Genomic DNA, 16,708 nt, shown 5'->3' with positions numbered 1-16,708 from the left:
TCCGAGGCTTTATTTGGAAGGCTAGAGACTACAGCCAGTAGTAGGAGCTAGTTCTGCATGTTTTCAACCCGCCCACAGGGGTGGGTTCTCACTCACAGAATGTAAAATGCGCACGGCTGCTCGAGCATTCATAACGGAGCAGTGAGGATCAAAGCGAGTGTTGTCAATAGCTATGTTTCCATCCAAACTTGCAAATATAATTTATGCGCAGAAATGCAATATCGCATAAAACATTTGCGAATAAAGCACCATTTTCATCCAGTGAGTCGAAGAGAACATAATCGTCACTTCCTGATAAACTACCGCTAAAAAATCACTTAGAAACATAGTAGAAGCCACCATGTATATAATCATTTTCGTATATAATAAATGATTTGCGTCTCAGAGAAACGTGTGCGTCTTAATAAACGCGTTGTCACGCTTTCAGAGGCAGATGCTGCTGTTTGGGAACGCAGTCGTGTAAGACTAGGAGGGAAATATACCAAGCATCTTTGACAACAGACTTCTGAAAGACCAAAACAGCATTTCAGATGTTTTGCAAACAAGATTTTTCCGCTGGTTAGTAGGCTACAGTTATGCTGTCACATCGCGAAAGTCACATGATTTTCTTTATGCCCATCAAGGAATTTATTCGGTAAATGCGTTTCCATCATAGTTTATGTGCATGTTTTCGTATCGGAAAACTAGTGCATACGTCTTTTATGCGCATTTTTAGAATTTATGCGCATCTGGCGTTTCCCTTCAGCATTTTTTGATGCGATATCCCAAAATGCGCATAAAAATAGGTGGATGGAAACATAGCTACTGAATTCCTTTGAAAGTTTAGCTTCCATAGGCATGAACTGAAAACACACCAAACTGGACACGCACCGTGAATGACTGTGCGGTCATTTAGTTTTTCAACCAAATCTCCCGCGATCATCTTTTCTTTCAGCTCTTCGCTCTCGTGATGAATGAAATCTGGCGCTGTTTGTGCTGCGACTCTCGTTCGGCTCGTGCTGTATTGAGCAGACACGTCAGTTTTTAATTGTAGTGTCTGTTCTCTAACTGAACTAAATGATTTTATTATTATAAAAATGAAAACGACTGTGGGGTGGTGCCACGTTGGGCAAGTGATGTAACTGGTAGGCGTGGCTTGGGAGTGGCTTTGTAGGGCAGCGAAGCAAGTGCATTCTGGGAGTTGTTGTCTTTCATCCATATGAGCCAAAAATATATTTTCTGGCTTTTCAGTAACACTTTACTTGAAGGGGTGTGCATAAGCCTGACATGACACCTTCATAATCATGACATGACACATGTCATGAATATGAAGGAGTTTGTATGCATGTTTATGACAACTGTCATTAAGTGTCATTTGCTCAATTATGACATTTTTAATGCAAAGATGACATTATTTGAGATGTGTTCGTTATGACAACTTGACATAAACCAATACATCATAACCTGTTAGTGTCTTTTTTCATGACAACTTGACATTACCAAGACAACATAACCTGTCATAAATCTTTTTTTTCAGTGGTGCTCTGTCAAATTATTTTCGTTGTGAATATTTTTCAGTTCATAATGTTTAAAAAAAAAGTTTTCCTAAACAGTTAATTACAGCATCCCACACATTTATATTTTCTTGAAATGCTTTTTTACATGGATAAGTCTAGCTAAGACACCATCATAATGGCGTACACCTAACCAGTGGTGCCACTCTATCATTTTGAAATGAGTTTTCACTGTTTTCACTGTTTTGTTGAGTATTGAGTATTGACACTTAATGGCATTTTAATGACAAATTCAACTTGTACCACTGTAGTTTAGGTCAAGGAAAATATTCATGACACTTATATAAAATAATTTGACAGAGTATTAACACTTAATTTGGATAATATTTCATATTTTATTACTTACGTTTAATAATGAATCTGCTATATTATGTTTATGACAGGTTTTTTTGTCTTGGTAATGTCAAGTTTTCATGAAAAAAGACACTAACAGGTGTTGTGAACTTCTTTTTCCTCGAAGTATAGACCAGGAGAACTTGGATAGGTTTTTCAGTAGGATTCTTTATTGAGAAAAACGTGCTGTCTTTCCGCTGAGGTCATCAAGTCTCACTAAAGGAGTTGTACATTGTAATTTATCTACATTTCAGGAGGAGGGATTATACAGCAGGGGAGGAGACACTCTGAACAATACAATGCAAATGTTGTATAGGTAAAAGGACACACCCTACATAACTGTGTCACCCGTCCAGATTCAATTAGCATAACAGTGTCATTCAAATGCATAGATGCTAATCCAATCACTCGGGGGCTCCAAGAGCCATTAAAGACAAATGGTGCTCATTTTACTTACAATAAAGAGAGAACAGGAACTGGCCGGGAAGATACAGGTTTTGGGAAACCCGCTCAGACAGAGTATCACCAATCCTAATCCCAATCAGCCAAACGATATTGTGTTCTGAGCTTGTTATGCTAAATGATCAGGAAGTGCATAAAGACAAAATACTTAATGTCTCCAACCCATGAGCTGATTAACTTAATCATGTTAGAATGTAGTCAATCTTTACCTTAAACTGTACCACAATATTAATACATTTGTAATCTTACACAGGTTATGATGTATTGGTTTATGTCAAGTTGTCATAACTAAGACATCTAAAATAATGTCATCTTTGAATTAAAAATGTCATAATTCAGCGAATGACACTTAATGACAGTTGTCATGAACATGCATACAAATTACTTCATATTCATGACATGTGTCATGTCATGATTATGAAGGTGTCATGTCAGTCTTATGCACACCCCTTCAAGTAAAGTGTTACCCATTCATCTTTCCAGCGGTGAAGTACCCCTTTAAATATATTTTTTAGCTTCTTGATTATAATTCTAGAATTTATACCATACAATGAAATTTTTTTTTAATTACTAACTAATATTTTAATATAATATTTAGCTTTATTACATAACCCTGTATAACCCACTGCATTATTGTCCTAAAAAAAAAAATTTACCCACCCCAATATAAATAGAAAAAATTGTAAATGTAGTATTTTTTTTATTTTTTTGTTTAATGAAAATGACAAAATAACAGAAATCATGGATTTTATTAAACATGCCCACATTTTTTGCCACAGCATTGCAAAATATACAAACTTATGTGAGTTGTTTTAATTTTTTTAATTACTTTTATTTATTAATTTTTCTAGTGATTGAACACCTCATTTCACTGACCATTTGTTGAAAAAATTAATTAAAAAAAAGATTAGTATTTTTGTACTGTATTTAATGGACATGCCTTGTATATTTATTAGATCATTTATAGGTAGGAATATTTATGAGCTAATCAGGAAGCCAGCAGACACAGCTTCAGAGACGGCAGAAAAGAACATCTGTGTCACTTATACAAACAGAGTGACATGGGCTTTGGGCCGCTGGCGGGCATGATAACTCTCCGCAGCCTTGAAGAACAGCAAAGGCAAGGTTCCTCTCTCCGTCTGTGTCTCCCTCCGGGGAATGAGGGCTCTGTAGCTTTATTTGATTTTCAAAAGTGCCCATAAACCTTTGCTGCTGCCCGTGACCCTGGGGAGGACACGAGACACAAACTTTCTCACACACACACACACAGTGGAGTGTGTGATTGTGACTGATAGTCGTCATAATGCCTGCAGACATGCTGTCTCTCTGTGCACGTTCTGGTGTGTGTGTTTGCACTGAGGGGGTGGAGTGTCTCCTGTGGGCTTTGTTATTATTAAATGCATAAGCTGACACTTGTTTTCTCTCCTGTAACCCTACACTAGTGCAATATTCATAAGAGTATCAGTTACACCTCACAAATGGCCGAAATTAATTAACTAAATGCTCTCAATTCCATTAAAAGGATTGTTTATCTGGATTTTTGCGTTTATCTGCATTTGCAAGCTGTTTTTACTTCCCTAAAGTGTTGATGGCGATAATTAATGAGGAAAAAATGTGAGATTTTTATTTAATTAGCGTGCCAGTTTGCAGACTCCTTCCCTTTTGAAGCACGACCAGCACACATTGGCTGAAACTTAGTGGCCTTGGAGATGTCATCAGAAAAGAAAAGTCGCCTCGCCTCTTGAAGACTGGAAAAATGTAGCCTGGTCTGATGAGTCTCGATTTCTGTTGAGACATTCAGATGGTAGAGTCAGAATTTGGCGTAAACAGAATGAGAACATGGATCCATCATGCCTTGTTACCACTGTGCAGGCTGGTGGTGGTGGTGTAATGGTGTGGGGGATGTTTTCTTGGCACACTTTAGGCCCCTTAGTGCCAATTGGGCATCGTTTCAATGCCAAGGCCTACCTGAGCATTGTTTCTGACCATGTTCATCCCTTTATGACCACCATGTACCAATCCTCTGATGGCTACTTCCAGCAGGATAATGCACCATGTCACAAAGCTCGAATCATTTCAAATTGGTTTATTGAACATGACAATGAGTTCACTGGACTAAAATGGCCCCCACAGTCACCAGATCTCAACCCAATAGAGCATCTTTGGGATGTGGTGGAACGGGAGCTTCGTGCCCTGGATGTGCATCCCACAAATCTCCATCAACTGCAAGATGCTATCCTATCAATATGGGCCAACATTTCTAAAGAATGCTTTGAGCACCTTGTTGAATCAATGCCACGTAGAATTAAGGCAGTTCTGAAGGCGAAAGGGGGTCAAACACAGTATTAGTATGGTGTTCCTAATAATCCTATAGGTAAGTGTATATAATTAATAATTTCCTTGGAATAACATGAACAAATGAATCGTTCACAGTAAAACTGGAAACTTCTCCATTGGTTGAGACTTGGTGTCCTTGGGGATGTCATCAGAAAAGGAAAGTTGTTTCAGAGACGGAGAAAGTATTTATATTTTAATGAAATCTACATTTAATATTTTTACTTCAATTAATCGTTCACAATAAGACTTAATGAGACTTTATGGCCTTGGTGATTACATCAGAAAAGGAAAGTTGTTTCAGAGATTTTGATTAAACATTATGAAGACTTTGTATTTCTTTTGAATAACATGCACTGATGAATTGATCACAGTAAGAACAAGGATGTTAATGAATCAAATAGAGTCCAATTTTTACATTCTTTGTTCTGTATAAAATCCCTCCTCCTTTTCTTTTAACTTTTAAATGGAAATGGCGACAAAGGGCGAGGATGGAGAGGGGAGGCTTGCGTTTTTTAAAATACTGTGCTGTCTTTGAGCAATGTTACCGGTCCCCGGAGTACAATACGCTCTGAAAAGCACCGATGCGCACACACATTCACGCACATAGTCATTAAGCTGAGCTCTCTCCAGCTCTTTACTGAATCAATCAGCAGAAGTGCAATGTACAGCCAGAGCTCCATTCCTCCCCCACCTCCTTCTCTCGCCTTTTCTTTTCTTTCATTCATCTCACCCTGCATTTCCAGTCACAGCTGTCATGGTGTCATGTCACGCTGGATTAAAATTCACTGTACATCCCGGCACTCTCAAAGAAGGATGACAGCGTTCCGGTTTACATTTTCATGTCTTTTAAAGAGGGCTGTGAGCTGCATGTATGTTTCCACTCGTTTTCTTGCAGCTCTGTAGAGGTAATTAATTGAGAGCAACAGTAAACAGATTAATATATCCGTGAAGTAATTAGCTGATGGTTTGATTAAGTGGGTAATGAATGAAAATGAGCTCATCAGCTGATTGAGTTATGGAGTCGGTAAACAACTGTCACATCTGGTTATGCTTTTGTTCCAGGCACCTGTCGCGCTCCAGGTTGAAGGAGCTCGTCACAATTTCCTGCCCGTTTGTCAAACGTGCTTGCGTCATCTCGTTACATGTAAGTGGCTACATTTTTACTGGCAAATGTTGCAATGTTTCTCTTGGCAATGCACATTCTGAATATAGCTTTTATTCCTTAGAATGTGCTGTGACTTAGCGCTTAATAGGGTTGTAAAATTCCGGGAAACTTTCCATGGGAATGAATGGAAGTTAATGCAGGTTAGCCAATAACAGGGAACTTCAATGTAGTACATCTTGCAGCATAATCTTGGTTAAAACAACTAATGCAAATTCAGTTGAACTTCTACCCTGTGCATTCCTCAACCATATGCACACAGCACAATACTTACCGCAGCCTTTTTTTGTGTGGGATCATAGGGAATATGTTTATTTTATTCAACATTCATGCTTTTTTTGTTGTTCAGTGAAAGAATCAAACTCACAAAATCATTCATTTTTTAAAATTGGTATTAGTTTGCATTAGGGCTGTGCGATATTGAAGAAAAATGCGATATCCTTGTTAAATAATGCGATATTCGATATGCGATACGATATTGCTTTAAGTGTGTAAAATCTATTTAAATTGTATTTAAAAAAATTATTTAAAAACAGAATGATATAATTTGTGTGTTGTTTAATATTCTTTCTGGGAAAAGAAAGCATTGACAGTTTGATTGTGTAACAAGACACGAAAAAAGAGCGGCTTGTGCGCACGTTTCGGTGTGTGTGTCAGACAGCAGACAGCACGAGACTGCAAGGAGTTGTTTTTCGCAAGTTATTGTGTTTAATAACTCTTTTTAACGTCAAGCAAGTCGCATAAGTAACAGTCGTGTGCCCAGTCTATTCTCTGCTATACGCGTTAAACTACAACATACACTTTTCACAATGTCGAAGTAGCCTATTAAAATCATTCAGATATTGTGTGCCGTTGCGATATGCATATTGCGATATGTACATTCGCAATATTTCGATAATTTCGATATATTGCGCAGCCCTAGTTTGCATGTCTGCTTATGACCAAACAAAATGTTTATATTTATGTTTGTATGTGATACAGTTTGTATAAATGACCCCAAATTTCCAATAAAGGGTGTTTCACACCTGGCTGTTTTGGAACGCTTGTTTCAGAACCTGGTGCTTTTTCTCGCTAAAGCCTGGGACACACTAGATCAGGGGTGTCCAATCCTGATCCTGGAGGGCCACTGTCCAGCAAAGTTTAGCTCCAACCCCAATTAAACACACCTGAACCAGCTAATCAAGGTCTTATTAGGGATACTAGAAACTTCTATGCAGGTGTGTTGAGGCAAGTTGGAGCTAAACTCTGCAGGACCGAGTTTGGACACCCCTGCACTAGATGATTTTAAAATCTTGTGAAAAATCGTTATGGATTATGATACTGCTTGGTCCATTGGGTTGGATTGCTTTCTCACCTCAACAGAGCCGCTCCTAGTGGTTAAAGATCTGGGCTGGATTATACTTCAATTTTGAAATCATAATGAATGTTTTGTGGCTTGTAGTTCATGTCTGTTTGCTTTGAGCTTTGAGCATATTTGCTAGCAAACTACTAAAAGCTGGGAAAATAGTGGACCAGTGGTCTTTCTTCTTCAGGAAAATGAACCACAAGAAGTGATGGCTCATCTTGTTTTCCACATTTGCCCATCCCCCTAATAATTTTAGCTACTCAGTTACATTAACAGGGATTCTCCTTTTTAACCTTTTTATTATCTAGTTTGTATTGTTTTATTATTGATTCATTATTTACAAAAAAAAATTTTTTTCATTTAAATCAGCATTGACATTTCTATAATTTTAGCTCGAACCCCATGACTCGTGTGCTCATTTGTCATCACAGTTTTTACTGTGTTTTTCTGCAGGTAACAGTCATCATGTCTCTCCGCTTATGGTTGATGGGTGGATCCATGCCGCTGTTCTCAGAGCAAGACAATCCAGCATCCTTCTCTCCATATCTGCTGACCAGGTCGGTCTGACTGTCATCACTCTGTAACGGTTATGATCTGTATAGTTCTGTTTTATTGGCTGCGTCCAAAATCGCATTCTCTCTTGAGTTGGTACTTTATTATGAATAAGTAATTACTTCACAACCGCTATGAATGTATTCCATGTTGTCATTATCATGTGAGATGTGACCCACCAGCGTTAGTTGCGTCACTTCACTGTAGGGGTGGGAATCTTAAGGCACTTAACGATTCGATCCGATTCTGATTCTGGGAGTAACGATCCAATTCCTAAAACGATTCTTAACATACATTTTTGGTAACAAATTATCCTGCTGTGCAAATACAAGAACTTTACATTTTAACCAAAATTGGAGCTAATATGCGTTTTGTTTTTAGTTAGAATATCTGTTTGACAGTATTGCCATATTAAAAATTATTATGAAGATTTCTTTCAATACTTTTATTTTATTAACAAAGTTATATTCAAGATTAACAAGCTCTAATGAAACATGGTAAACCATACAATTGCAAACAACAATCATAAAGAATAAACAGTTCTCAATTTACAACTGAGTGTGACAATTTTTCAGTTTCTTTAGAACATTTTAACAAAAAAGGTCTTTAAAGCAAAAAAGAGTTTACTTTGGTTAGAGCCACAAAAAAAATCTTTAAAACATAGGCTAATGCAGAAGAAAAACAACTTTAGCGCTTGCTGAGAAGCCAAATTCAGTGTGTGCGCATAACATCTCACATGAGAAAACTTGCCGAGCTGCAACAGTCATGTTAGAGACATTTAACGAATCACTCGCCAAAACAAAGTCTTTGTTCAGAATTTTCGCTTCGTTTGAAACATTGTGCAGTAGTTCAGCAATATTCGATAAGTCATTCCAAAAATTATGCCACGGATGTTTATGTTTATGTCCCAGCCACCGCATTGGAGACATAGGAGTGTTATTAAGCATTAATGGCAAGGAAAGCGCCTTATAGCCTACTTGAGCACCACTTCTTCGTTATTTTCGTAAATAGTTTGTTTGTTGGAAATATGAACTTAATTTAGAAATGCTTTTGAAATTAAAAACTTTGCATTTAATAAGCAAAATACATTTTTGAAATGAAGAGGCAGCCGCAGCGAGCATAGATACAGAGCGGCCAGAGAAACGGAGGAGCGACTGCTGGAAGGCGTTTGTGCAAAACTGCGGAAAAACTGCATAAAACGTGCGGGTGTTGAACCCTCTCACCGGGAAAAGTGTCCCCACAGGTGCGACGCCCCTGAGCAGGTCGTAGTTTGTCCATTTTATCTTAAACGATGCCAATTCACCAGCATACGAACTAGGGATGGGCGATATCTTATCGTTTGCGATATACCGGAAAAAATTCTCCCCACGATAAGAATTTGTCTTCCCGCGATAATAACGATAAAGCCTAGTTGATGGCGCGACCCATCCGCACAGTGCCGTCGCTGGCCGTGTTGATGCCCTAAGCGTTATTACTTTATGATGGCCGTGGTGGCTGCGTTCGTCACTTAGTATATATTAACTTTTCTTGTGGTGCTCCCCGCAGCACTTGGTGCCCTACGCGGAGCGCGTGATGGGAGCGGCGGCACTGAATCCGCATCTCACGTGCAGAGCTGCGGAAGAGTTCATAGCTAAACGAGGGGCTACCTGTCCTGAGGGCAATCTGAACCTGTACATACAGATGTATTTTCACTCCCTGAGCACTTGGACTGACCGCTTAAGAGATTCGCTCCGTCTCAATCGATCGGTAAAGCATACTATTTCAGTTCATCTCAATGAATGCGCAGTGTATTTGACGCACAATAAACACTAGTGTGAGGCGCGCGACTGAGAGCGCTCAGTGTTACACACACACTCAAAGAGAGAGCGAGAGAGTCTTACACAACACAGAATTGACGTGCTACATGTAAACAATATCCTTTGTTGTATTTTCCTGTAAAATAAAGGTGTTTATTTAGAATTATTCAGCCTTTCGTGAACAGGAAGAGACGAATGCACAAACCAAACGGGAATCTCATAGGCTGTGCCTGTTTTGATTTCAGCAAATCAGTTCGAACGAGCGCTGACAACGTGATTAATATTCATGAACCCAGAAGCTCATTAATCCTTAGTGCAGTTTATTTTTATTAGTTGAAGAATTCGTGGTATTATTTTATCAACTCAAATGACTGAAGTTCTATAATTAAATCCTTATTTGTAACTTTTTTGTAATCTGAAGACATGGTTGGGATAATTACTTTTGCTGTTTCTGCTATTTTTACCACTGTTTGCACCATGAGTGTATGAATACAGAATCGGTTTACATTTAAAACTTGTCATTGATTTGAATTATTATTGTTTGTATTGTGTGATGTTTTTCAGCACAGTTGCACTATTTAAACATTACCTGCACTTTTACAGAAGACAATTATATCTGCAACTTTTCCATTTCTGAAAAGGCTGGTGTGGAATTTTACATAAAACAAATAAATGTATATATATTATGTATTATAGGAGCCTATTTGATGACAGGTACGTTTTAAGTAAGATCATTTGTTTTTCTGAGTCTGCATGCAGAATGCATGCAGCTCTCACTTGTATCCAAAAACATGGGGAATGATACTACATTTATCGTCATTGATATCGTTATCGCAATAAATACTAGAAAATATCGGGATACATTTTTAAGTCCATATCGCCCATCCCTAATACGAACGTTCGCCTATCAACAGGTTTTTCTGTTTGGCCGGTGACCGCGCGCGCGCACACAGTGGTCAAGTGGCCGTTTGAATTGAACACAGAATCGATTCTGAATTTTTGAGAATCGATTCTGAATCGTTGGATAACGAATCGCGATGCATCGACCTTTTCTCCCACCCCTACTTCACTGCCATTCACAGATCCTCTCCCGTGGCATGTCCATATCGTAAAAGTCTGTTTGCAGACCCTGCGCCAAAATTGCGATTGATTTAGCAAAGAATCCACAGTGAAATGTACCGAATACACATAAATAATGTTCAACTGAGACATTCAATGTTGAAAACAAATAAATAACCACATTCCTAGCATTAAGATCCTTTTGAAGGTAATGTTAATACAGTGATCCTGTATTGCTCTTCTCTCCTCATCATCTCACTAACACTCCAGTGGGCGTGGCCAAAGTTGCAATTATGAAGTAGGCATTGATTTTCTTTTACAGATGCGGTCTTTCGCCTATTACATCATAGATTAGGCACATTCCACAACGAGTCGTTATCTGGGCTTACAATAAAAGCTGTTTTTGGACTAACGAGGAAGAAACGTACAAGATATTCTTAAAGTATGATGATCTCTTATATGTCAAAAATTGAATTTCTTGACACACTCACACATCTACAGAGTTAACGCAGAGAAATATGTTCTCATCCACTGAAGAATATATGGACTTAACAGCATTCAAATTCAGCGAGGGGTCTGATGTGGTTTGGAGCGTACACAAAAGCAGGAAAACCTTGACATTTCCTCCCACCCATAAATAACGGATAAAGAATTGTTGCTTTGCTATCATTACTAAAGGCATTTTTATGTGTGTTACGTGCATTTTACATGCAAATCTTTGCTGTCTTTTTAGGTTTCTTACATATTGCTATCTGCTCGCCTTCAACGCCTGGCTCTTACTGGCTCCCATAGTGCTCTGCTACGACTGGCAGGTAAATGGCATCCACAGAAACACACTGCAAAAACTACATTCTAGTAAACGTTTGATGATTGCATGAGTTGTGATTGACAGGTGGGGAGCATTCCTTTAGTGGAGTCTCTGTGGGACAGGCGGAATATTGCTTCCCTGACTTTGGCCCTCGTCATGCTGGTGCTGAGCCTGAACTGTGTTACACGCCTACAGGTGAGCGCACACACACATTTCCACATGTCAAGACAACCGCTGAGGCCGCGTCTCCACAGACTCGTTCTGTCATAATTTATGAAAAACACACACGCAAAGTATCTTTCCTGTTTTGATCATATAAAAGCCTTCACTCATGCTGTCTCTCATCCCCGCTGTTCTGTTGCTCTTCCCTCCCATGCGCTCTCCCAACACAATTCTCCATGAATCATCGCCATAGCAACCCGTGAAAAATGGCAGCGATTGTGTAAATGAGTGCAAACGCTCACATCACGTGAAGCAGATGTTTGCCCGTGAGCTAATGCACACGTTCCTCACGCAGGTTGCGCATGAAGTGAGATGTTTATTTATCAGGTTATTTAGTTCTTCAGGCGATTATTTCTGCTCATCTTGATCTTGAACATTTTGTGAGGCTCATATGCTGACGGTGAAATTCATGTATCATTTTCATATGGCATATAAATGTAATTTTAGCAGCAAAGACACTGGGAAAATTAGAAGTACTGGAAACTGCAAATCTTTATTAGCACCATTATAGTTTTAGCCAAAGAACATCTTCAGGCATTTTAAAACTTTGCTGTTGCAAAGACTTTTTTTTTCCAACCTGAATAAAAAGTCTTTGACCAAAATGTAATCTTGTAGTCAAGACCACCTAAGCCAGAGTGTTTTGAGACCAAGACAACTAAAATTCATCTAAAAGATCCATATCTACTGTCTTGAGAAATGTCTCATATTTAATCAATAATTACAATTAGAATAATAAGACACCATAGAGCTGTTACAAATCAAATCGCATTACTACATGTACTTACTAAAGTAATAACAATAAATTATGCATAAATACAAGTAACTAACCCTAAAAAAAACCTTAATCCTACCCTACAGGAGAGCAAATGTGAGTACATTTTCTGTCATCTTTGCAGGACTGTGATATGAAGAGTGTGCAAAGTAACATATTTTAGCAACTGTGTGAAAGTAAATAGCACATAACAGGCACAATACCGGTATTAGAGCTGCAACTAACGATTATTATTTTTCTGTCGACTAATCTAGCGATTATTTTCCCAGATTCATCTGATGATTCTTTTTTCCGATTATTGTATTTCAAAGAGGGTAGTGAATTTGTATATTATTTTAACTTGAAATCAATGAATGATGACAATATTAATTGTATTTCAGGAAGGGTAGTGTACTTAAGCCATTTTATAATGAAACATATGAACACAAGAAGCATAACTAATGATACTATTCATCATAAAATGTATACAGAGTAGGCCTAATTAGGAAAAGTTGTTTACTATAATAGTTAAGTATGATTTACTTATTGATTTGTGTCAATAATAAACGAAAATGCACTTGTATTTATCTGCAAAAGGTTCACACACAGCATAGTTTTAATGTATAACTAGTCATCTATTTTAAAGATATACATGTGAATAAACAACGACTAAAGCTGCCAGAAGTTTTTGCCCAAACTTCAAAGACACATTTAAATGATTAAAACTAGAGGCATATCTTAACTTTAATGTTACTTTAATCATGTAAACTACCTGCATGTTATTATGCATATGTGTTTGGGACAGAGGGGAAACCGGTCGCATTTGAAGCAGATATATGCTGTCCATAATAAATAAAAGCACAAGACGTACTGGGCACGGAGAAGAACACCGGAAAATGTGACCGAATGGACAATATTCGTCTGTATTTGCAATACACACGCCACGGTTAAGCTGCGCGAGACGAACACTGGTAGTGTGAAAGCCCAACGGGCGCGCGCGGCTCCCGCTCTCCACGCGCACAGCTTCTGCTCTGCCAATGCGTGCAGTGTGAAATCGGCGTTACAGAGCAAACAAAGCACAGTTTTATTTGGCTTCTGTTTAAAGTACTCCCACACTTTTGAATGTCGTGGTCTGGCTTTATATGATAAATGATAATTTTCACTAAGCCCGGGAGCAGAAGCTGCCATTATTCTAGATCTGTTCTATTCTAGAACGTAAATAAAGTGCGCATTTCACGCATGTCGCCGTATTTTCGTAGTCAACGTCATCGATGACGTCGACGCGTCGTTGCAGCCCTAACCGGTATAAACATGAATATCTATGTGTACAATATGTGTCAATATGACTAAACATGCGTCATCGTTTTCAAAAGCCTCAGTTTTCACAGTCGTTTTCAAACAGTTTGTTCTCTGTGTGGACGGAAGGCCAAAATGGAGAGAAAAAGATAGTGTGGACAAGGCCTTATATTACATTTTGTGAAAAGGGGAATAATTGGTCACCTTTATGAGCTCGAGCATTTAAATCGGCAGTTCAAATACGCCAATATTTTTTGTTGGTTATGCTTGGATAAAGTTGACGTAGTGGGTAGTGTGCTTACGATAAATGCATTTTCAAATCTATTGTTCTGTTTTTCTACATATTTCTATGCCCTGAACAAGCCCAAAGAAAGCATATGAGTAAGAATAAAACAGATAATAGCAAAGCATTCAAGGTTTTATGAGAACTTGAGTGCTCCAGCCACCAATAAAAAATTTACAGGCTCATTTTCTACAACATTTGAGGAACTGCGAGAGGATGTCATTCAGGTTTTGTCGACCCCCAGAATGCTCTTTTAGTCGTTCGCCGTTGTGTTGGCGGAGTCCTTGAGGGATCTTTTAGAAATGTTCAGATTTCTCCGGTCCTTGAGTTTGTGGAAAGAAATAGGCAGTGCGTTTTTTCCGTTTCTAGAATGGCTGATCCGACTCCACATGAAGAAACTTAGAGAGAGGGGAAAATGAAAGAGAGAGAGAGAGAGAGAGAGAGAGAGAGAGAGAGAGAGAGAGAGAGAGAGAGAGAGAGAGAGAGAGAGAGAGAGAGAGAATATTCCAGTCCCTGTTTGGCAGATCTCATATCTACTGACTGAATAATTCATAGTGTGTGTCTGAGACAAGCTGACTGACTAATGTCAGTAAACTGCCTGCTCCTTTTACTGATTGAGTTGAGGTGTGTGAATTTGCAAATGTTTAATATTGAAAAAAATCAGGTTTTCTCTCGTTTATAGAGAAAACGATCTCAGATTTCCTATTCTATAAATGTTTCACAAGTGGACTGGAGGATCAGTTTAAACTTTCATGTACTGTATATACAATCTTGGATTTAAAATGTAATTTAAACCTGTCAGTTTTAGAACATTTTAAAGGGGTCATGCGTTGAGAAACCAACTTTTCATTCAGCCTTTGATATATAAAAGTTTGTCGTGATATAAGAATATCCTGTACGTTTCGGAGCTGAAATCTTCCATGTTAGTCAAAGAAAAGTTTTTATTGACACCAGGCCCAACAAACGCTCGATCTCAGAATGTGCCAGCCTGTGATGTCATAGTGTAGTGAAGCGGCGCCTCAACAGAAGAAGTACGCCTGATTCTGTAGCCCCGCCCACCGACTCGTGCAATAAATGTAACATATTGTGCTTTCACACCTGCCTCATTTAGTTCGGTTGAATCGTACTAGAGTTCGTTTTCCCCTTTGGTGCGGTTTGTTTGGTCAGGTGTGAAAGCCGCAATCGCACTCGGGTGCGCACCAAAAGCGGACCAAACAAGCGTTTCAAACGAACTCTGGAGCGGCTTGTTTGTGGTGAGAACGTGATCCGACCTCGAACAGACCCAACTGCAAAAAGTACTGATCATTTTTGGACTAAACCAGCTGCCGTAGTCAGCTGCGCTGTGCATTATGTGATGAGGAAGTGTTTGTTGACAGTTTGCACATTAGCATGGCAGCTCGCGAACTTGGAGTAGTGAGGAGGTGCGGAGCCTCATAGAAATTTGGTCTGATGACCATATTAGGTCCCAACTTTCGAAAAACTCACAAGAACAGCGCGATCTTCGCCTGAAGTGGAGAGCGATGCACGCTCGCCGTTCGCAGTGCATTAGAACGTTGTTTTTAAGCCGCATCCGCGCTTCATTATAGAAATGTATTGTTTGCTTATTGTGGTGTATACAAACAATGTAATAGATTATGGCCAGGGACAGAACCAGCCTGCGCAGTCGCAGTTTAGGAAATACGCCATGGCCAATGAGTGAAGTGGATGTTGTCATGTGACGGCATTTTGGTTCGTTTCAACTGGTTCGGACCAAAGCAATCAGTGTGGTGTGAAAAAGGAACCAAAAAAGCTGAAAAATGCTACAATGTATAATTGTTTGCCCTTGGTTCGGACCAAATGAACTGAACTAGAGATGTGAAAGCACCCTTAAATAACATAGGCCTACGTGGAGCTAAACGAATCGCGCTACCGAGCAATAAACATGCCGAAGATAGCAAGCTATTGCGCTGTGCCTGGGCTTTATTTCACCACGGAATCGTTTGTAAACAAGACACAGGTCGAGACTGGATTTGGAGACAGATTGAGATTAAAACACAATGCTGTAACTTCTATATTGGATCTGACAGGAATGGTGCAACACATGTTTTTTATATGTGATAGTAATGCTAACATCTTTGGTTACACTATAATATAAAATTAGAAAAACCTTAAAGATACATTGGAAATAAACCTAATTAAGGATAATTTACCACGCTGTCACAGGCTGTAATATCCTTTGAATTTGAGGTATTCTTGGTTCATTGTCTTGCGATTCGGGATCAGACTCTGGGGCGAACATGTATGGGCGAATCATTCCGGTTGCCATTTTTCCACATTGGACATTTTTAAAACAATTCCCCACGTGTACTGACAAGGGAGTCGAAACTCATTATAATATGCAAAAATGTTATCCAATCATAGCAGTGGGCGTTTACTTCCAAGTCTTCAGTGCGGCACGCCCATTAAAACTGAGTGTGTCTTGAGAGAGCCTCAAAACCAAGGTAGAAAATAGCCCAATACTTATTCATTATGATGATTTTGAATGTAAAAACCACACAAACGTAATAAGTTGACCTCAGACAACAGTATACAAACATTTTAAAAGCCAGTTCATGACATCTTTAAAATCAAGAAACATTATGACAAGAGTGTGCACTTGTAAACTAAAACTATTTTAAACTAATATGAAAATAAAAGCTAATTCAAAATATTTGGACCTCAGTTTTTGTCAAGGACTTTTTTTGTAGCTTTATAGCAGTGGCAGCGTCTT

At 38.8% G+C, this 16,708-nt stretch overlaps 1 protein-coding gene across 1 annotated transcript in view; it reads left to right on the top strand.

Annotated features, from left to right (window-relative positions):
- tmtc1 (transmembrane O-mannosyltransferase targeting cadherins 1) overlaps window positions 1–16,708 on the top strand; it is a 74,461-nt gene that overhangs the window by 31,020 nt on the left and 26,733 nt on the right. The window contains exons 5-8 of the mRNA XM_079816650.1: window positions 5,748–5,829; window positions 7,646–7,749; window positions 11,333–11,411; window positions 11,492–11,602. Coding sequence (XP_079672776.1) covers window positions 5,748–5,829; window positions 7,646–7,749; window positions 11,333–11,411; window positions 11,492–11,602 — 376 coding nt within the window. The remainder of the gene's footprint in view (window positions 1–5,747; window positions 5,830–7,645; window positions 7,750–11,332; window positions 11,412–11,491; window positions 11,603–16,708) is intronic.

Source organism: Gobio gobio, assembly GCF_949357685.1.
Source record: "Gobio gobio genome assembly, chromosome: 5".
Classification (NCBI taxonomy): Eukaryota; Metazoa; Chordata; class Actinopteri; order Cypriniformes; family Gobionidae; genus Gobio; species Gobio gobio.
The sequence above is the reverse complement of the archived record's forward strand: the minus strand, read 5'-3'. Positions and strand labels throughout refer to the sequence as shown.